The sequence below is a fragment of the Botryllus schlosseri genome, chromosome 14 (genome assembly GCF_051294905.1).
Source record: "Botryllus schlosseri isolate E-star chromosome 14, Bs_hap1, whole genome shotgun sequence".
NCBI classification, from domain to species: Eukaryota; Metazoa; Chordata; class Ascidiacea; order Stolidobranchia; family Styelidae; genus Botryllus; species Botryllus schlosseri.
This window is the reverse complement of record NC_137249.1, coordinates 8,305,622-8,329,378: the sequence shown is the minus strand read 5'-3', so window position 1 is coordinate 8,329,378 and position 23,757 is coordinate 8,305,622. Positions and strand designations below refer to the sequence as shown.

At 40.2% G+C, this 23,757-nt stretch overlaps 1 protein-coding gene and 2 long non-coding RNA genes across 3 annotated transcripts in view; 2 read left to right on the top strand and 1 right to left on the bottom strand.

The window, feature by feature from the left end:
- The first annotated feature begins 298 nt into the window (after window positions 1-298).
- On the top strand, window positions 299-3,446 carry LOC145455592 (uncharacterized). The gene is made up of 3 exons (XR_013920373.1): window positions 299-313; window positions 635-1,085; window positions 3,139-3,446. It is a non-coding gene; the product is annotated as an uncharacterized LOC145455592 (long non-coding RNA).
- A 6,248-nt stretch (window positions 3,447-9,694) lies between these two features.
- The window catches only part of LOC145455235 (uncharacterized), a 19,637-nt gene continuing 5,574 nt past the window's right edge, over window positions 9,695-23,757 (top strand). The window contains exons 1-3 of the mRNA XM_080333183.1: window positions 9,695-11,747; window positions 19,379-19,490; window positions 19,552-19,663. Coding sequence (XP_080189309.1) covers window positions 10,852-11,747; window positions 19,379-19,490; window positions 19,552-19,663 — 1,120 coding nt within the window. The 5' untranslated portion in view covers window positions 9,695-10,851. The remainder of the gene's footprint in view (window positions 11,748-19,378; window positions 19,491-19,551; window positions 19,664-23,757) is intronic.
- LOC145455236 (uncharacterized) overlaps window positions 18,474-23,757 on the bottom strand; it is a 20,131-nt gene continuing 14,847 nt past the window's right edge. Inside the window, exon 3 of the long non-coding RNA XR_013920305.1 lies at window positions 18,474-18,785. This is a non-coding gene — a long non-coding RNA (uncharacterized LOC145455236). The remainder of the gene's footprint in view (window positions 18,786-23,757) is intronic.

Here is a 23,757-nt window from a genome sequence, read left to right as displayed (position 1 = left end):
GTTGGGGTGGGGGGTCTTAGGGTGGGGGAAAGGGGGATATTAGGGTTGTCGGAGGCGATATTAGTGTTAGGATTGGTGGATGGGGATATTAGGGTTGGCGGAGGGGATATTAGTGTTAGGATTGGTGGATAGTAATATTAGGGTTGGGGTATGGGGGGTATTAGGGTGGGGGAAAGGGGGATATTAGGGTTGGCGGAGGGGATATTAGTGTTAGGATTGGTGGATGGGGATATTAGGGTTGGCGGAGGGGATATTAGTGTTAGGATTGGTGGATATTAGTGTTAGGATTGGTGGATAGTAATATTAGGGTTGGGTGGGGGGTATTAGGGTGGGGGAAAGGGGGATATTAGGGTTGTCGGAGGCGATATTAGTGTTAGGATTGGTGGATGGGGATATTAGGGTTGGCGGAGGGGATATTAGTGTTAGGATTGGTGGATAGTAATATTAGGGTTGGGGTATGGGGGGTATTAGGGTGGGGGAAAGGGGGATATTAGGGTTGGCGGAGGGGATATTAGTGTTAGGATTGGTGGATGGGGATATTAGGGTTGGCGGAGGGGATATTAGTGTTAGGATTGGTGGATATTAGTGTTAGGATTGGTGGATAGTAATATTAGGGTTGGGTGGGGGGTATTAGGGTGGGGGAAAGGGGGATATTAGGGTTGGCGGAGGGGACATTAGTGTTAGGATTGGTGGATAGTAATATTAGGGTTGGGGGAGGGTGAGATAGCGTAGTCGTAACGATAAGCGCCCACCAATCTGGCGGACCCGGTTCGATTCCCGTCGGAGGTTTATGTGGGCTCCTCTTCCCTCGCCGTTGCCGCTCTTACGGAGACAAAAAAGACCAACGAAAGAAAGCACTCACAAGGAATGGAAAGAACTAGTAGAAAGGACCGCGGCTTCAATAAGATCAACATCGAAATGAACTGCGACATCGGGCACGGCTTCGATAAGATCAACATAGAAAAGAACTGCGACATCGGGCACTCTAGACCGAGGTGGAAATTAGATTAAAAGGATCGCAACTGCATGCGTGTCGTTCGACATCCTCCTATCTGCTCATTACATCGCATTTTGTCTTATCGCATGTACTTGTACATTGTGTGTGACTTGTTCAGATGAAACATATAACCCAACGATTAATAATATGATATTATTACTATTAGGGTTGAGGTGGGGAATGTTAGGGTCCATTCATTACATTCAGCACCCATTACCATCCGTTCAAAAGATACATATTTTCCAATTGCCAAGACAGAAAGTATCGAATCTTTCATTCGAGCACGGGGTTAGATCGTTCTAGTTCATTACAAAACTGATTCAAATATAAGCGAGTGATTAATATGATGCCTATTGAATCAATAGGTTACGTCAATTCACGCGGAGTCATCATTACAAACGATGGAAAAACATAAGCGGGTGAATTCAAGCCTGCAGGCTCGTGCCGCTAGGACATACTTTGCGATAAGTGATGCTGGAGCAAACTGATGATAATCAGTATGTTGATATTTCATCCTTTCGAATACACGAAAAGATTGCGATTGAACGAAAAAATTGGAAAGTATTGAAACGATATTTAGTAGTCGTTGAAACCGGACATTCGGACACCACACTTCCTGTAGCCATAAGACAGTGTAAAGAGGCACTTACGTCGTTGTAGCCTTGTAGGATGGGCAGTTGGACACTGAATATAAAGTAACAGAAGTGACAACCATATTATTAGGTTGGCAATGAACATTCCAAAGTCCCGTTCACCAAGACATACCGCGCCTTTATCGTGTAGCACGCAATAGACATTAGAATTGACCGTAGCGGTAGCCCAATTACGTTCTATCGACCTAAATATATTATGGACGTATACTATAGATAAGTTTGAATATGTCATTATGCAATATTGGGTTGGCTAGTGCCAATTTTCTGATGACATTCGTTTTCTGTGTGTCACAATGGATTCCGATGAAGATCATCATTCTTCGAAGGGTATATATCGCCTTGCCTCAGTTGGTCGTTCACGTGCTGGCAGAAAGTCCGGTCCACTATAACATTATTAAGGTCAATCTCTATCCCAGCGATGCAAGCCTATATAATCTTGATTCCATTATAGATAATTAACTAACATACGGTAGGTCAGTTATCTCTAATTCCATATGGTCGTGTTAACCATGAATGCGTGTATTGACTTCACCTCTCGATTCGAGACTTTCTATCTATATGTAAAATATATTCGATATTGAAATACGCCGTGGAAATAAGTTTGGGAAAGACATCGCTAAAAGCCTCGAAGGCCATCCCGACAGTCGTCAAGAACGTCAACATTCAAATCTCAATTTGATATATCGGCCCATCATTCCGAAACATGCCACTTCATTAGGCTATCATCCCATCACTTCTGTTACTTTATATTCAGTGTCCAACTGCCCATCCTACAAGGCTACAACGACGTAAGTGCCTCTTTACATTGTCTTATGGCTACAGGAAGTGTGGTGTCCGAATGTCCGGTTTCAACGACTACTAAATATCGTTTCAATACCTTCCAATTTTTTCGTTCAATCGCAATCTTTTCGTGTATTCGAAAGGATGAAATATCAACATACTGATTATCATCAGTTTGCTCCAGCATCACCTATCGCAAAGTATATCCTAGCGGCACGAGCCTGCAGGCTTGAATTCACCCGCTTATGTTTTTCCATCGTTTGTAATGATGACTGCGCGTGAATTGACGTAACCTATTGATTCAATAGGCATCATATTAATCACTCGCTTATATTTGAATCAGTTTTGTAATGAACTAGAACGATCTAACCCCGTGCTCGAATGAAAGATTCGATACTTTCTGTCTTGGCAATTGGAAAATATGTATCTTTTGAACGGATGGTAATGGGTGCTGAATGTAATGAATGGACCCTAACATTCCCCACCTCAACCCTAATAGTAATAATATCATATTATTAATCGTTGGGTTATATGTTTCATCTGAACAAGTCACACACAATGTACATGCGATAAGACAAAATGCGATGTAATGAGCAGATAGGAGGATGTCGAACGACACACATGCAGTTGCGATCCTTTTAATCTAATTTCCACCTCGGTCTAGAGTGCCCGATGTCGCAGTTCTTTTCTATGTTGATCTTATCGAAGCCGTGCCCGATGTCGCAGTTCATTTCGATGTTGATCTTATTGAAGCCGCGGTCCTTTCTACTAGTTCTTTCCATTCCTTGTGAGTGCTTTCTTTCGTTGGTCTTTTTTGTCTCCGTAAGAGCGGCAACGGCGAGGGAAGAGGAGCCCACATAAACCTCCGACGGGAATCGAACCGGGTCCGCCAGATTGGTGGGCGCTTATCGTTACGACTACGCTATCTCCCCCTCCCCCAACCCTAATATTACTATCCACCAATCCTAACACTAATGTCCCCTCCGCCAACCCTAATATCCCCCTTTCCCCCACCCTAATACCCCCCACCCCAACCCTAATATTACTATCCACCAATCCTAACACTAATATCCACCAATCCTAACACTAATATCCCCTCCGCCAACCCTAATATCCCCATCCACCAATCCTAACACTAATATCCCCTCCGCCAACCCTAATATCGCCCTTTCCCCCACCCCAACCCTAATATCCCTATCCACCAATCCTAACACTAATATCCACCAATCCTAACACTAATATCCCCTCCGCCAACCCTAATATCCCCATGCACCAATCCTAACACTAATATCGCCTCCGACAACCCTAATATCCCCCTTTCCCCCACCCTAAGACCCCCCACCCCAACCCTAACATTCGTCTTTCGAAAGGCACAAAAAAAAATATATTTTGACGTTTATAATTTTTTTTTCGTGTTCATGGAAAACATTCATCGGTGATCATGGTGACCACTTTTCGATGTCTGACTGCCATCGAAGAAGTGCCCGTTCATATTGCACATATTTCGAAAACATTTACGGAGAACATTACGTTCACACCAGAGGGCTTACGTTCGTATTGAGTGAATTCGATAAAAGTTTACCGGATAGAATGTTACCGAAACTCAGTATGAAGACACCCTGTTTCCGCCCCCTTTATATAGCTCAGTGTTCCGCCCCCTTCAAAATCGAGATCGCCACCTAGGGGGTGCTGTCGCCAATGTCAACTCAAGAGCCACTGGCGTAGTGGATCGCGAAATTACGTCCTATGTTATGTATATAGGGTTGTATATATAACAAAAATCAATTGAAAACAAACATGTTTAAAACATGGTCCATGATTAAAATATAGACTCTATATTATAGAGGATCCTAGGATGGAGTGCAAACCCATTGTTCGCTGTTTTATTGCTTTTAGTCACGAATCTTCAATTGTAACGTCGCAATGTATGGACATTGTTATATGGCTCCTTAAGTTTTACAATTGAAAATACAGGGCCAATATGACTTCTTCGACGAACAGGTTTCTGACCCCGATCTTATTATAGATAACTAGTCTACGGTAGGTTAGTTATCTATAATCTTATGGCCCAAAAAGTATATTCGAACAGGACTACATCGTCATGAAGCATTTTGACGGTCGGCGGTCATCATAACTAGAACTTCAATTCTGTTCCAATGATATATCTGTTGAACCTGTTGAAAACGAATTCAAGGGTTCCAACCATTCCATATCGTTTACGTCGACTATATCTAGTTAACTGGTGCAACAATTTTTTTTGGAAATGGTATTTGCTGAACTGCTTATTTTTGATGGAAGTGCGAAGGAATCGCCGGTTATCCGGCATGTACCAGCATTTTCCGCTGTTGTTGTCGTCTGTTGTTGCTGTTGGTGAGTGGTGACCGGCCGGGTTCGAACCCAAGACTTCCGATCCAGAACCGCATTGTCTGTCACTACGTTAACTCTTGGATACCATGTGATTTTCATTAACGTAAATTCGTGTGGTAACGGATCAATATATCCTTAATTTCAAGTTTTCATTTGAAGTGACATTCCCCCAGAACAATGACATCTCTTTTAATGTATTCACTGGATTACGATAGGGTTACCATATTTTTGTGAAGCAAATTCCAGACACTCTTTAGCGCCCACTAGCATTGCCCATCGACTGTATGCAGCAGAGGTGTCAAACTCAAATTAGGTCGCGGGCCGGATTCAAGCCTTCAAAGCGGTCGCGGGTCGGACCAGTCAACTGATATCAGAATGTTACATCGTGCCTCCCTTTTTAACTTGAATACTTTATTATCAAGCTTATATAAAGATAATAATACTTCGCGAACAATGAAATTGGCAGATATACGATGATTGAACGGTTGAATACAGCATAGAAACGATAAAAGCGTGGCGTTAACGACGATCCAAGTTGGCCTATTTATATGCTCCCTTTGCTATATTCGTAATCTGACGGTAGCCAACGTATACGCTGTGTGGAATACAAGATATTTACCTGTAAACGAGGACTTTGGAATTTGGATTTTTGTCATTAAATCGCATAAGTCGGATTTCTCTCAAGTCCGAGGAACTATTGGTTGGGAAGTGACATAGCAATGTTATCATTTTCTAGCCAATAAATATTTCTCATATATACTGCATATAACCGTTCCCAATTGGCGTTTTCGCTTTTGTGAATTATTAGGCCTACTTGCTAGTCCATTTTTCGATAAAACTCTGAAATCAGTGTGCACTGTGCACCTTTGCCTTTTCGAATTAGAGAGTGTAAAACTACAGATAACTAACCTCCGTAGGTTAGTTATCTATAGTAAAACCGTAACGCCATAGTCGGGTGGTTGTAATGTGGCCTATGAGCATGCTCTGCAAAAAATCTCAACATTTGTTAGAAATGTGCTGAATAATGTAATTATTTTTCGATCTACTCAGAATAGCTTCGCGGGCCCGATGAAATCGTATGGCGGGCCGCGGGCCGTATGTTTGACAGCCCTGGTATACAGGAATGGAGTGGGATATAGGTCATGAATTGGGCCATCTGGAATGCGAGCTCGGATGATTGCTACTGCAATAGATTTCTTCACGGGCCGGATGAAATCGTCCGGCGGGCCGGTTCTTGCCTATCTGGATTGTGTTTGACAGCCCTGCTGTAATGTTAGGTCGGTGCGACTATCTGGTTGTGTGTTTTTAATCAGGTCCGAAACAACGTTTTTTCAGCCGCCTTCCGCCCCAAAAAAGCATTGATCTTGGGCCCACCATTAGGAAATCAATGTAACTTCTTGGGCACTTATTACTATATGCATCTGGTTGTTAAATATTATGAATGAATTCTGTCAATAATATTGCTTCTATCATATAATAGGCTACTATAAAATGTACCATCAGGTTGCACATCCGGTGATTTCCAATCTTTTATGGTCGCGACCTCATTTCCAACTTGAAAATGTTCCTTAGCCCATCTCAAAACTTGATATGCTGATTACTAAAAAAAAATCAGCTAGCCAAAACTTACTCACGGCCTAGGAAGCTGATTAATAGGGATGATGTGAACGTGTTGTTCACGTTCGCGTTCTGTGTGTGAACCTCGGAAATTTAGAGGTTCACGTTCACAAACGAACCTTGGTAGGTTCTGCAGTGTGAACCTTTTTCATATATTACGATTTTCACTTCATTGTAACATCTTTGGTTGAAATTTATTGCATTTCAACTGCGGCCCAATCTATTCATGGCACGGACAGCATCAAAAAATCAACACTAAACGAGCATCGACCTTGACCATCTCAAAAATTTTACTTGCTTTGTTACAAAAGTTTGGTCGAAATATCCAGTTTTCCGTATGTGAATATTTAGTGACTCTTTACTGTGAGCTTGACCCGCAATCACACAATATCAAGAGCGAAATACACTACATGTGTAGTTAGCGAATGATGCATATTCAACCAATCAATGAAATTGATATCGTTGTCCGATGTAAAAAAATCTAGCAAACGTACGGGGTCAATCTTGTTTACATATGTTTATTTTTTCATAAAAACCAAATCAGTGCGATTTGGGTGTTGGCTAATGGCTACTGCTGGATAACTTGTTAATGGGGTAATATCGGTAGCGAGTATAGAAACCCGTTTTATACTCTGCTCAACTTCAACGTAGCAAAATAAACTCAGACGCCGAATACATTGTCCGGTCTGGCCTAGACCGTTAATGAGCAAGCTTATATTCCCTTGCAAGTCCTCGTCGACATTGTTGGCAAAGCGACGGAAAATATTGATTTTCTCGGATTATTATATCATTAGATTGCCCCAGTTGATACATTTGGCGACGTTTAAAAGGTCAATATGTGCTTCAGCATTGCGGCAATATGTGGCCCGAGTAGTCGCTAGGTATCGTGTACAGTGTACAGTGTACAATGTACGTGCATTGATATAGGCTATCACTTCAATGAAATGTAGGGTTGGAATTACCAATATGACGTCACGTGACGTCATGAGGTTCACGTTCGCGTTCACACAGAACCTTTCAAAAAGGTTCGCGTTCACACGAACCTGAACCTTTTAGAGGTTCACACCGGGGCCTACGATATTTATCGTAGGCCCCGTTCACACCATCCCTAAGTGATTACGTCCAACGTCATCGCGATCCCCATAGATAAAGGCAAACGACCCCATGATTTGGAACCACTGTCTGTGACTGAAACATCCGATCGGCCTTAATCAACTCTAGGAATATACCTGCGATTACAAGTAGACTTATTTCAGTAAATTATGGTTATCTATATTTATTTTTGATTGCATTTTTTGACGAGGGCGATGCCTGGTGCCCATACCAATACCAAAATACGTTGCATTAACTCGCACGCAGCGCGAAGAAATTTCAGAATAGCATAAATCTGCTTGAAAATAATATTATTTATGTTGATTTACGAAAAATTTCTGAGCCCACTGCAGGCCTTCAAAATTCCGGACAATTACGCATATTTTAGAATTTCCTCCCGGACGCAGTTTTTTTCAGTGAAATTCCGGATATGTCCGCATGGCAACCCTAGATTACGACAGATTCCACCAGACTACTATAAACTCGACTGATTGTATCCTGTCACTGTTACCGGGTTAAAATCCATTCGCACATCTTAAGTGCCGCGGGGATGTATTCAGGAAGTATTACTTTCACTTTTTTTGTGCAATCTGCATCAACATTATTTCCGAAACTGACGCAATATAGAGTGACAAAATATTAAATAGTCAAATCTCTTATAGGCTACGGGCAAGATCCAGTCTTCGCGACAGTCCCATGCGAAAACTCAATATATTGGATATTTATAGCAACAGGGAACAAAATACATCAATCGTCAGACGGTATATATTGTAGAAAAGGCCATGTCATGATTTTTAGTCGAGGTTTATATACTAACAAATTTTATAATGCAAGATTTGAGGACAATGCTTTGAATATTATACAGATGTCACCATGCGGCTGCAGAGTGAAGCTTCGGATATCTCTTACTAGGAGACGAGATCAATGTTGCCAATACTCATACGCAGGGTTATTATTCCTGATTGGAATTAGGAATTTGCATCCCAAACCAGTCTATAATATTCCTGGTTGTAAGGCAGGAGTGAAGTCATCCCCAGTAGATTGCTAGGGCTTTTGGGCAGACTATACGCAGCAATAATAATTGTAAGTCTTATTGGTTGCAACAGGCAATATCGACAACAAATTAACTAGACTATGGTCAAGGTACAACCCAATCTAATTAGGTATATAGGAGTTTCGGGTCGACCTTATTGTTCTTCAGCAGGTGGTTTTATTACGTTGACGTCTGGATTCGAAAAGGAGATCACACCCCGTCACATATGTGAGCTGAGCACTCCTGTTGTACGGCATATATTCGCTATAAAATGGCGACAAAAGCCAACTCCACCGGATTCGCAAGACTTCGATGACCAATGCGTGACAAGAAAACCATTCTTGGGAAATATGGCATCATATTTGAATGGCCAGTACAGTCTGCACGGCGGCTTGTACACGGATATTAATGCCACTTCCCAGTCAATCGAGAGGAAATTTCCTATAAAAAGAGGACTAAACTTTCATCAGTCAATCCCATTCACAATCACAAGATCTCTTTGGTTATAGCTAAGGAAATGATGAACTGACGATATAAAGCTCTACCACTATTTCAAATCATAAATATAAGCCGTTGGTTAATTAAAATAAATTTTACGACGAACTGCATCAAAATGCTTTTTACTAATTTTGTGTGATTAATAACGAAACCATATCATCGTTTTCATATTCATTTGCGTAGAGATTTGGACTAATAACATTTTAAAATCTCGGCGACAATCTAGTATCGGAACTTACGAGTAGGGCCTACTAATTCAACTATTCAAGATCATGAATAGGCCTATACTATGTTAAAATCGTTAGTAGGACCTATAAACAAATCATTTTATCTAATGAGGCCACAAACCTATTTAGAACCAGTAAAGGATATCACTAGAGACAAAGTCATTCCCAAAATTTCCGGAGACGGAAAGACACCCGGTACGAAAAATTGTCGCTTCGGCAATATTGTAAACGCACTAATCCCGTAATGTCTTTGATATTTCGAGTTCAAGACGGCAGTCTTCAAAGGCCCAGAATAAGACTATCCGATCACACAATCCGTGCAGAGCGTTATTTTCTTTTTTCCTATAATATCGCAAGTTCTCTGTTCGTCAAACGACTGCTGGAGTGAAAGCAGTTCATTTGGAAGCCCCGAAGCTACTGTTGTCTACGGCGCAGGAGAGGCGCTTCTGTCGAATATTTCTATCATAAAAATGGAATAGAGCTAGAGGGTGAGGCGGCCACCGGGAAATATGTGTGAAATGCCAGTCAGGTTTTCGCGACTGGCAGCCTTCCTCATAATGCGATTATTGCCGGAAGAGTTCAGCTTTGAGTTTGGTCGAGAAATAGGTGCGATAAACATTCTGGATCTAAATCGGATAACTTCAACGAATTTGCTAATTAGAGTTTTTTTTTTCAATTTTTTTTCTACCTATAAAATAGTATATGGCGTGTCTACTTCATGGTGCATGCAAGGTTGGATTAATATGCTCTTCGATCCTCTCTGGTCGCATGTCTTCACAAGTCTGGGTAATTGGCTTCAAGAGTTTCCGCTCGCGTGTCGGTTGCGTTAAATGTTGGACGTGTTGCTAGACTACAGACTTGTAGAGTGCCCTTATCCATAAATACCGTTGTTTCTTCGTGTTCGTCAATGAAATAGAATGGGTAGTCCATATATGCCTATATGTGCCGAAAAAAAACTGACGAGACGAAATCTTACTAAATTGTGCTTATGAATCCAAAATGACCTATGCCACAAGATGATCAATATGCTGATCCACTGTTTTAGCGGTATTCTACTGCGATGTGTTTTACTTTCAAGTTAATTTAAAGACACAACAAATCGACTCGAGTTCTTCCACCATCGTCATCGGAATTTGTATGCACAAGCTGAATACAAGTGGACACGAGTACCCCCCCGTGTATACACATCATTGCATTGGAAAATTCTGATATTCACTAGTGACAATTCTATCGTAATGTTTATCATGCCGTACATGGAAGTCCGCGCAGTGAGTGGGTATATTGGGGTACATATGGATAGCGTGTATAGGATATTAGACTACTCTTTTAGCGAGATATGGTGAATTTATCTATATGGTGGTCTGCGTACAGAAAATTCTAACGATGAGGTAAGATTATGTTTACGTTAAAATATTAGGTTTGAATTCTGTATTTCTGAACACGTGAATGTATTTGATTCACTGCCTTCTAGAAGTTATGAAGCCATATTGTTACACTTGTAACTTATGAAAAGTGCTCTGGATTAATAACTCGTAATACGGGAATGTAAAAATAATTAAATTGAGTCAAGAGGATTAGACAGAACAAATGGTCGAATTCTATGGGAAGGAAAATATCCGTACTTGCATGGCTAATATATCAGAGAAACATGCGAGGAGCTGTAGGTGCACAAAATATGCGATGGATTATACCAAGTCCAGAGATGTGATTGGATTGAAGGAGTCAACTAATTTGCGACGAACACAATTGAGAAGTCTTGATCACGAGAGGAATGATTCAGCGGTACACGTGAATTCAACAAGGCATTTGAAAGACCATGACTCGAATAGAGCCAAACTCTATGCTTCTACGAACGGACTTCTTAACGTGGAAACACATGTACAGGGCAAAAGAGCGAGGAAAAATCATCCTGCCATAATATGCAACCGAACATCTTTACAAAAACTATTGGTATCAGACGCGGATCTTGTAAATAGCGAAGGTGTCGACAATTGCTGTCCGTGGCAATATGTGACTAATGATAGAGAAAAAAATATCAGTATTGCTCAGGGGTCGCATTATTGTCGGCGCAATTTTGATCCGATAAAATGTAACAATCCGATTTGCGACGAATCGAGTCATCTAAACTCGAGAAATTTTCCCGACTTCTCAAAATCCAAAACGCCACGAGAGCGATTGAATGAATCAATCAAAGGCTTCGGAACTCTTCAAAGAAGGACTTCATCGCTTTGTCATCTCGTCCAGGTTGATGAGAATGTTAACGACGTCCGGACGTGCGGTCGGACATCGTCGGAGAACGTGTCGAGGGAAAGCAGTTCCTTCCGCGATATTATTTTATGGACCGTAATATATTTCGGATACCTACTAAACGCCTGCCGATTACAAAGGCAATACAACTCAACACGAAAGCGTCTCAGCATTTCAAGAAATTCAGCGTTTCTTCTGCTATTCACCTTCTTACTGATTCGCGCTGATTGCAAACGGTGAGTAAAATAGTCATAATCATCCATGTTGAACAAGTTCTTCAAAGATTCAGTTAGAATTTAAGCGGTTCTGCATTAGTCGTCAAGACCAACTCGTGACTATAGGAGTATTTTTTTTCACAATCCTGGACAGCCCTCTATGCATGTCGTTGGCTGCATATTTAGATAGTCCCGGAACGAATTTATTCGTTTAAGGAATGTCAATTTGATTCGATGCGTCATCAAGACGCCAAAGTAGCCACGTGTACATCGCAAATTCTTTTAAAAGCAAGCAGCGCATTCCAGGTGTTAGCCGGTAGGTACGGAATATGGCAGCGGTGTCTCGCTAAAACACAGAACGAGCGATTCTCAATTTGATGTCGCACTGCATTACTCCAAAGAATTTGTGTAAGGTCCGATCCCAATAGATGATAATGTAACTGAAAGGAAAGTTTTCTCGTATAACTTGATTTTACCAAATTCTAATAGTGTCGAACGATTCTCATCACATCACATCGATAATGATGGCAAGTAAACTAATCGATAGGCGGAGCGCCGCGGAACTAATTTATGAGATCCGTGAAGTAGCTTTCGTTAGATAAATGTGGACATAATCTGTCAACCACAGTACATGCCTCTAAAGTAAGATGAGGAATTCGCGGAACGCGAACCACGGAGTAGTATTTCGATTATAAATATCATATTTTCCAGTTATTAAATTCAAAGTCGTCGTTTTCCGGCCTATTATTGACGCATGATTGATTTTAAAGTGACGAAGCCAACTTCTAATGCCGAGGTGGCAAAAGCGGCGGCGAGCTTCAGAAGCAGCAGTTTCTTTTATGCTGCCACATTAATTGTTAGTTTCCACTTGTTATGTTTGCTGTAATCCGTTCGTAGTTGGCAAACAGTCAACCTCCATCAGCAGATGTAATGAGATCTGACATGTCATGTGACCCCAACCATAACAAATCTTACCAATGTCGCCGTATACGCAAATATTTCCTGGAAATCCCTATGGTGGGGCTCACGCGTTCACCGTACATCACGGCTTGCACGGCGTTTTATTCAATCCAAGCGGTGTATTTCCGCAGCTTTCCACAGCAAAACCGCTAACAACGGATCAGTAATAAGTTTTCGCCAAAGATATGAAATCATCTCAAAAATCCCATGGAACAATCATCTACATAATCACACACATATACTCTCATATATACCAGGGACGGTACTGGACTCGGACGTGCAAGAACAGATTTAAAGATTTGGTCGGGGTTTGAATTTTTGAATTTCTAGTAATCGAGTAATTTCCTACCGCAGTTCAAGTCAATTCAGGTCCGCACAAGACTTATCTAGATCCAATGTAGAATGTAGGATTTGGGATTCAGATTGGGCGCTGGTTTTCAAGCTCAATTCTGCAACAGTATTCGGTTTCTAATCTGTAATATCATCTGATCATTGCTAAAACCTACATGCACTCTCGGTCTTGTGGTATTGCAAGAGCATGTGCATCTGTGCGATGATCGCACATCAGATTTATGCACCCCTTTTTAGAGACATCACAACCCTCATATACAAAAATGGTTCACTAGGACTGTATATTCCATGATCTGTGTTTATTCTGGAAAGCAAGGGACAATTTACAGAATGATTTTGTATTCCATACGCGAAGCTTAGGCGAAGGTGTATTCTTTCTTACCCAACGGAAAGATACAGTTACTGAATTCTATAATTCCAGGGACATCGTTATTTAGCACTACGTATCGGGAAATCAAACCCGTCCTCACGTAAACGCAATTTCTATCTTGAAAAAATATGACACGGGTTTATAGCTTATATTAATGCTCCGAAAGGATATATTAAAATCCTGGTACCTCTCATATTTATGTTAACCAATATATTTTATAAATATGCCAAAAGGAGCGGTGGACCCAAAAGTGTTGCACAATATTTAGACATCTTGTGCAGCGCCGACGATCCTAAATCGGTTCGTATTCGCGTTGTGGGCGTCGCACGAATTATCTTCTGTCATTCATAAACAAATCGCTTCCGATGTGTGTTGTTTCGTTGGTGCTATTGGAGATAAATACTGATGGAATTTAGATTTTTGCTCGAGCGCGATCAGTGTTTATCATTTATATATGCAAACGTTACTTTAATTCCATTCACCATATTTTAGCGTGTCGCTATAGACCTCATTCTGATTGATATCATCTGTTATACAATATTGTCCAACAAATCCTCTGAAGTCACAAATAATCTTACGGCAATCGTATGAACACACATAACCTGACTATATCCGAGGGAATGTATCATCCGCAGTGGAGTAGCCTATTGCTTGCTCAAGTTTTTTAACACAGTTTTCCTGAAGTGGTATGACGGTTTCCAAAATGACACGTTTCTATTATAGTATAAGTAAAGACGTTATGATTATACCGGCGGGAACATCCCCTATTTACGTCCTAAACACGAGTGTGATTGTGATAGCGTGAGCTATCTACGATATATATCGCAGGCATTCACAAACCCTGAGAAGAATTATAGAGCGTGGCGCGTGACAGTGTCGATTTAGTTTAATCATGGTACCGACATGATTATATATAAAGTAGATAGAAATTTCCACATCCTAATGGTTCAGAAAGAGGCTTGAAAATTAATTCTGGAAAAGTCGATCAATATAACATTTAATCGCGCAGGTCTGGTACAAACCGGATCGAAACTATTCGGGTTCATTTCAATATGAATATACTATTTAATTGTATATTGAAGTTCTGTACCTCCAAGAAGCTCTTCAAACTAGGAGATGTGCCTCTGCGAAAATAAATTTGCTCTGCATCAGGTATCTTCATCATTAAGTGGTCGTAGATGAGTAGGATGAGATAAACTGCTTCATAAAATGTGTTGGGTCAAATTAATCATCAAGGTCGGAGCTAATTTGGAAGCCACTACTGCAATAAACGCTAAACCCTCGACAACATGAGGAGCGAGTCCCCGTAAGCGATTCGCAATGAGATGCATGACGAGATGAGACATACATAATTACGATGTATCTCCATCTCCGAGTCTGACGACTTCCTGTGAAAAATCATCGTCCTTCCGCCAAACAGTTTCGGAAACGACGTAGAAGAATTTCACATCGCTCCCGAGCATTTCAGTTTATTTTTAGAATTCGTTGGCTCGCCTTATCGCTGGCACTTATCGTGTATCCAGTATGTCATAAGTAGCAGCAAAAATTCATGAATTTGACATATATTGCTGATATTTTCTCGCCGTAAATAAATGGTGGAACGCTGACGACCACGCGACGGCGTGTTCTTTCATGTAACTAACTACGATAAGCTGCGCATCTCACGGTCCCTCCGGTGCTTACACATACCGTGGTTATAGAACTTTTATGCCTCCTGCTTGCGACAACGAGATAATATCGAAGATTGTCGGCGACAGAAGCCTAGATTTCAAATGCGTCCGTATAATTTCCAGTTTATTTTCATCAAGAAATGCGAAAAATTCAGAACACCGAACACGGACTATGCCAAGAATTCCGCGTATAAAGTCCCACCCCTGTATTCTTTAGAAGGGACTGCTGCATGTGCAGGAGACAAATACGATTGATTGAATGACATGATCATGATAACGGAAACCGAACAAAATGGATGATATGTATTTAATTTCATAATTATACAGTATAGGGGTCGTATAATTTCAATGATTTTTAGTCATGTATACAGATTTGATTTGATTGACTAATGCGCCGAACGATAATTTTCTCGAGTCAGATCTTCCAATGTTGCGCTATGCGACAGATTGTTTCATCTTCTTAAGAAATTCCGCTACCGGCATCGTTTGTAGCTGAATGTGGGAACGTCAACACCTTCTGTAAGAAGTATTTAATAGCTTGCGGCGATATGAGTAGCCATTTACACTGAATTCTCAGCTTTACGTGATCATCTTGCCACCGTTTTCAACCACGAAATGGCGATATACACGCTCTCGCAGAATATTCCTTCTGCCATACTCGAGTTACTTTACATTCGCATCCTTAGTTTGTATATGTGTATGCATTTCTTGCTTCTGGCGTGATTCATTATAGGCAAAGACACAGAAGAATTTTCCGTGAAAATGGTATTAGTACCATTATTATTGTAGTTTTGAATGATACTTGTCACGTCGTTGGCCCTTTTCATCGCGGGCGTAATTGAATTACGGATAAGTTTTTTCAGATTACTTTGTGATGCAACAAGATATTGCTAATTCAGCAACTGCGGACTAACTACCTATGTATGATACATATTGAATAAAATTTCCTTGCTTGGCTGGCATGCCTGTCGGAAGCCATTGTTGAACCATAAATAATCAAGCAGAGCAGTATTGTTGCTCGAGGGCCCAACGTATACTTTGATTTTCGGAGATTTCATAATCTTATAATTCGCCGAGAGCGCCCTGATCTCGAGGATGCAATCAAAGTGAGTACCAATGTAAAGAAAACAAACAAAATTAGAATCTTTCGAGTCACGACCACTATCCAGGAACGGAGACTAAACACATACGACTTTTAGAGATTTGTTTCCAGGACAAAGCAATTACCAGGATTTAAATTACTCCAATCACACACACCCTATGTCTCGAGTTGCTACGACTTGTCTGAAGTGGCTTATCAATATAGTTATGTCGCGAAGATGTGTAATCAAATCCCTCCCGCTGACGATTTCCATGACAACGTGTCATAATGTCGCCAATACCAAAATCACTTACTGACTCTAGAGTCTCTATACCATACTTACAATATTGTATCGATTGTATCTAATAATACTAATCTGTATTATCGACGGTTCAATTATTTTTATCCGCTCAAAACATAGAATGTACAAAGCGATGCAATGAGCAGATAAGAGACCGCTGAAACGACCAAGTACGGTATCAGTAATATAGTATCCAACTCAGCCTAATGGCCGATGTAACAGCGTTCGATCTTGATATATTCGGTTGTCGATTAGATGCTTTACCTTACTCTCTTTCAGTGGTCGGGAACCAATTACTCGCGAGCCAAATATGGCTCTTTTGGGTATAAGATATGGCTCTTTGACAAATTTTTAATTTTGTACCTAATTTATCAATATTACAGCAACTTGTAAGTAAATTTTCATGACGGCCCGAATAATTATACCCGTGGAAGCATAAGCAAGTCTTTGAGAGGTCAAGGAGCAGGGGTAACCCGGGTTAGATGCTCGTCCTCAAATTTAAATTGCTGTCGCTCGGGCGAATTCGATGTACCCGACATCGCGCGTCTCGAAATCTTGGATTGCACGATACCTTGCTTCCATTTTTCAAATACACATTATCTTCCTGATAAATATACTTCTTTGGAAGTGACATTAACAATTACAAATAAAAATTAAAAACGACGTCATAGCTATCCAAGTTCTGGATTGGTAACGTGAGTAGCTTTCTAGAACCGCCGTAAAATGTAGATGTGTAGCGTTATGTGACGACGAATACTTTAGAAGTTGATCAATATTTAGATTTTTGGAATCAGCGCGACAATTTCATTTGAATAATATCAGTGATGATGAATTCTAAGTTATTTACAATGAGTTGCGCTATCACGGGTGCGGCTAGGACCGTGTGTGCGTCATCCGTGCCTTACCTCTCCTTTCGCGCTTTATTTCAAACAATAAATATGAAAATTCCGTGATCCTGGGAATAGAAATGTTTAAAATCGAATCATTCAAAAACATCGATAAAAATACCAATAATCATTGAAGGTTTCACAATTTTCCCTCGCTCATACCTGACGACATGTGAGGTATACTGCCTCACTTGCTTCCCCATAACCCCATGTCACTGACGTATCACACCGTGCAGTGGGTATGCACTGCTGTAGTGACCGTGTTTGGCTCCACCTACGCATGTGGGCACAAAAATATGGCGCACACTACGAATCCCATATTTTAGTGCTAACAATACGTCACGAATTTTCAATTATGACGTAACAGTTGATTGACATGTATGGCTCTTTGGAAGTTACAATTCGAGATATTGGGTCGATATGGCTCTTCGGTTGAAAAAGGTTCCCGACCCCTGCTCTATTTCATTCGCTCTCCTGCCATTGGGCTTTATCGGGTCTTTGTCTGGGCTTTAGTGTAAAGACGCTGTAAGAACAGTGACGCAGGGGAGGAAAACCCCGGATAAACCTCCGACACTTCTGCCGAGAATCGAATCAGGCCAAGTTATATATAGGGTCTGTCTGTATCTACGGTGATTGCTCAATGCTCATGTTGTACGTGGGCTACTGATGCCAGCATAAGATCGTATAGTCGAATAGTCCGTTAGGCAAATTGTATATATAATAATAGATGCATTTATACGCGGTCGCGTCAGGATTAAATATAGAAAGCATATGGTATACTTACTTGCTATGCTCATCAGAGAATGCACACAGCAGTTCAGTAGGTTTGCATTTCAATCAAACGGTGTTTTAAAACACTTTGTTTAAAACATGTTTCAAACAGTGTTTCAAATAAAGGCCTTTTTAAAAAAATGTTTTTTTTAAGTTGTAAAATTATGCCATAATTGTGTAAATACTTTACAAAAACATGTTGTTGGAGCCTACGGACAATTACCACCCGATATAGCCGACGTATATCGATACGGGATGGTTGGAACCTTCAAAATATAATCGGTTCAACAGCAATAGTACATATATATATTTCGTCAAAGGAGCTTTTTTACTCTATATTTTCAATTGTCAATCGACTATGACGTCACAATTGAATATTTGTGGCGTCACGGCTTTAAAAAACAGAAAAAACAACAAAAAACATGTTTTAAATTATGGCCTGGTTTTCAAACATGTTTGTTTTAAATTTATTTTTGTTTAAATGCAACCCTAAGTTCATGTGAATGTGAACTGGAATAAATTTCAAGTCAAGTCAAGTTTTTTGTAGTCAACATCTATAGGTACATCAGCTCGATCAGACCTGCTCCGCAGAAAACATATATCGAATAGGAGTTTCGAAAAACCGTGCAGCAAATGGTAATCCTTGATGCGTTTTGAAGGCGTCTGGACTGAGAATAAAGTGGGACACGTCACGTCATTTCTACGTCATTTGTTTTGGTTACCAAGTGGTCTATATATGCTGTCGCAGTAGTGTATGATAACGACACACTTCTGATCTTAAAGGATTTAGATGTGCCAAAGTGACATAAATGCCCGTCAATAACCACAATTTCGAGTATAAATCACCCGAATGATAAAAGGAATGGGAACAAACAGTCGAGCACTCGAATCCGAGTCGAAGGCCAATTGTAATGATTTGGGACAGAATGAGAGTAGTTTTTTGAGTAACGAAAATATACGTCGCAACACCGAGAGTATTGAGCGGGCGCGCCCAATGGGTACAAAGCGCAACGAAATAGTCATGCTCCAGAATTCGGAATTTATTTTGCATCATTTTCCTGCGCCCGCAAAAATACACATTTTAAATTTTAAATTAATTATTACTGTTATTACGTAATGGTCGGTGTTACTCGAATATTCGACTAGGAATCGAATCAGAAGTACCCCTCGCCTAAATTATATATGCTGTTCTAACGTAAAATTATAAATTGTATATATATTCCATTGTGCTTGTTCCAACAATCTCACCATAACTTTTCAGAGTTCTCGGAAACTCATTATTACTGTCACCGGGTCGGTTATGTATGCGGCCAAGATATCTAAACAGCAAACAAATGGAGATATGCCGGAACAGTACAGAATTATTAGAAATTGTGAGTACATATGCATTTTTTACAAGCTTTATGGCGATTCGTGATTAATATATTTCAACAGGTAAAACAAGCGGTAATAATCGGATCGTTTAGTTGTCAGAATGAATTTAGATTCAACCGTTGGAACTGTACGTCATCGCCAAAGAACTATTATGGCAGACTACTTCAACAAGGTATACCTTTATATGCATTAGATTATACATTACTTGAGTAAGAGAATCTTACTATACTGCATTTGGCTAGTTTGTACCGTTGTGCCAAAATAAGGCACTGGAGAAATTTAGGCCTACATCAATTTATAGAACTGCTGGTAACTTGAACCCAAACTTTGGTTATAACAATATGCAGTATGCATAGATAATTGCGAAATGAACACTCTCTCACTCTCCCCTCCACACACATACACATACACACACACACACACACAGAGAGACACATACACATACACATACACACACACACATACACATACGCACACACACACACACACACATGCATGGTTACATTTTCATAATGTAAAACCTTGGTGATTGTGGTATAAAACACTAATATCGTAGAATGTTGAAATATGGTGACACTTAGCCTATGTAACGCGGGCAAACGTACTAGCAAATAGTCATGCTCAATTGCGCATAGCAATAACATTTATCATTTATGAACTATACAACGTTATTCGGGCTGCAGTGTAAACTCGTTGATTCCGTATCCCTTCACTGCAGCCCCGTTGTAATTTGCCATTGATTCACTTATTAATGACGATACAAAATTAGTTTGATTGATTGATTGTTATTCACAATATAAATCAGGGAGGGGCAACACACGGCCCACGTGCCGGATCCGGCCCGCAGAGAGTTTCCGACCTGAAAGTGAAATTCTATTCGGAAAGTATTGACAAATTTTATGCGTCACAGAATGAATCCTAGCTAGCCAACCTGAGAAAGATGGACATGAAACTACTTGCTCTTTTCGGGTGTACATATATTTTCGACCACTAACATAAACGAGAGAAGGCCTCGTTCCAATATAATTGATGTTCACGTGCAGTCTTTAATAAGGGTTTCTACATACGCCATGCAGCCAGAGTTCAAATAACTTTTTGACAACTTTGACCGACCACAAATGTGTAATTGACTTCAACAGCTACTGTTAATAAATTTATTAAATACTGTTTTTGGTCTCTATATGCTTTAAACTTAAAGTTTACATTAAATACGATTTAGTCCATGTGTATGTGAATAAATACGCGATTAACGTATATATTCTGTAATCCGGCCAGCCAAGTACTTCATTTTCCCATATCCGGCCCTAGACCGGAGAAGTTGCCCGCCCTTGATCTAAATCAGAGGTCTCAAACTCAAATGTGCTCGCGAGCCAATTTCCTAGTTTTTGATAACGTCGCGGGCCGCAGCATCAATAATAGGGATAGTCTTTGTATAATTTGCAAGTATATGCCTTATTTGACGGGTCCTTGCAGACAGCCATTCCACAAACATCGTGGAAATGTAATTTACTATTGTATTATTCACGTTTGACACGAGAAAAAATCACATTTTCAAATATTTGAATAAAATTGTTTTTTAATTAATGGGTTATAGACCTATAGACGAGAGGCTTCATCAGGACATCGTAAAACTGTCGGGTCGTAATATTGCAGCTAGTGGAGCTTTGACGTACTACAATTTTATGTAGAATATTTTGAAATTTACTGAAGATGGATCAGATATCAGAGCATTTGAGCAATGCAGCCTAATCCTGGTTTTGATATAGTCGTGATAAGTATAGGCTATTGTTACTGTCATTGCCAAAGTCAAATTAAATCAGCGTTAGATATTGCCTTCGATTATTATAAGAACATATCAATAACAACTTAAATATAATCATTCCTGGGCCATAGTAATAGCATTGCTTCTTAACCTTTTTAGCGATCGTACCCATATTGTGCTTCCAATAAGATTTATCGTAGCCTCTGTCCATTTTAACACAATTTCCGATGGTACCTAGCCTATATTAAAATCAGAAAGCTTATTCACATTAAATCGCACGCAGCGCGAAGACTATTTCCAGTTGAATAAATTGGCCAAGAAAATATTCCTCCGCAAATAGGACGCACAATGCATCTCGCACACCCTAATTTGGTGCTTCGTACCCCGATGGGGTCTACGGACCCTGGTTAAGAACCCCTGTAATAGAAATGTCCAATCGGCGAATAATTCATAGTATGATAATTCACCCTATAGTCCTACTCGCCACCGATAATAACATGGATAAAGAGAACAAACAACACCCAGCATGTAACCGACTACGTAACGGGGGTCACAGAAAGCCAATGGTATCCATACTGACCTGATTAGATAGCTATATAACATACGCATCGGAAGCTGCGACCTTTTGATATATTACTATTCCCCATGACACTTTCATAGCTTGTTGCGTCCGTAGGATTACCAAGTCACCGTTCCCAGTCGTAAGTCCCCTGATTTTAACGTTTGGCCCAACTGAACTCGAGTCATTTTTATTTAATCACCCAGTCAATCCGAAATCGAGTAATTTTACGAGAAGTTCGCACCAAACCAAATCACAATTTTCAGTCACGAATCATCAACGGGTCATGTTTTATCATTATGAACTAGAAATGTGACGTAATAGCTGATCTTCTACCGCATTTAAGCTTTTGAAAGTTTTGTGATAGTGAACTTTGTTGTTGAGATTTCAGTGATTTTATAATACTTTGAGGGTGAGCTTTGAGTTCTTATTTCTAAAAAAGATATATGACACTTGAATATATTGTGGAATACTTGAAATTCCAAAATGCCGTCGCGGGCCGCACAAAATGCTCTCGCGGGCCGCGTGTTTGAGACCTCTGATCATGAATCATCAAAATCGAACCCTTTACACAACTTCACAATATAACGCTGTGCCATGTGATGTGCTCAGGAGCCCGCTCCTCGCAAATTGACCAGAACACTAAACTTAATAAATAATGACCACAGCTGAAAGACCAAAGCCAACGCCGATACGGCGCTCGTGACGCATTTAGTGGATTTCATGGCGATTACAAAAGTCATCTGGCCAGTAATAGCATTTTTGTATGAGACATGATTGCAAAAACAACTTCCAAGTTCCTCATAGAACAATAATTAAAGTATATATGTCGCAACATCTTCATTTCCGACATGCTAACCACATAAATTACATATATATGCAAATTGCACATGCACAATGTAATATACTTTCCGTTAATGTTTCGAAGGGGTCAAAGCATCTGTAGCAACTCAAATACGGTGGGCATATAAACATATATAATGTATATACTAACTACGTAGGGTTTCATCCACCGTATACAATAAAACGGTTACAATGTCAGAAAACAAGTATTCGTCATTAATGAATTTCTCCTATATTCCGCGAACCATTTGACGCTTTTGTATCAATCTTCAACGATATGGAAGGTATTCCGTTTCATAAATAGGACGTCTCCGTCCGGTTCATGTCTACAAAAGTATTGAAGGACGTTGGTAGCAAATTGTGGCAATTAATTATGACGACTTTATGAATCACTGCTATCACTAATTTCGTCTGGTATGTGTGTCGCATCAAAGGGTGAGGCAGAGGAATCACAAATTTCGCTTCGAGGCAGAATGCTTCTCGCTTTGCCAAAAAGCGCTGCCGGAGATATTGCAGAATTGCAACAAAATGTAAATTTGTGGCGTAAGATACATCGAATATCAACGATGAAAAAATTTTAGCCATTGGATGGACAGATTTAATTCGATAGACGAATGTCAAACTTCAAGATCCTTTTTGATGACTTCATACATACGCGCGAAAAACATTACGTATTTAGTGCCAACTGGTGATTTAGGTTTTAAATCTTCTGAAAATCTGGTATTAAATCAATCTAGGTGTATTATAAATTTCGCACGGTACGAGCTCATCTGCACACCAAACCCAGCACTGCGTGTGGTCTTTGGAATCGTTCTGTACTGTATCACGCACTTGAACGAGCTCCTATTCGTTTTGTATATAACTGTATACATAGATATATACTATATCATCTACCCCGATAATATTCTGGTAGACTCGTAGCCTTTACATGACTTGTCTAATTGCCCATTTATTTTCGTCGTAGTGTAAAGGTCAACACAACAACGAGAGTCAAACCCAAAGTCAGAGAAGGATTACTTTGACATTACATGAGCAAATTACGCTGGCACTGACTTACAAGTCATTGTCCAGATAAAATAAATGCAGTCGCTAATCCCGTAAA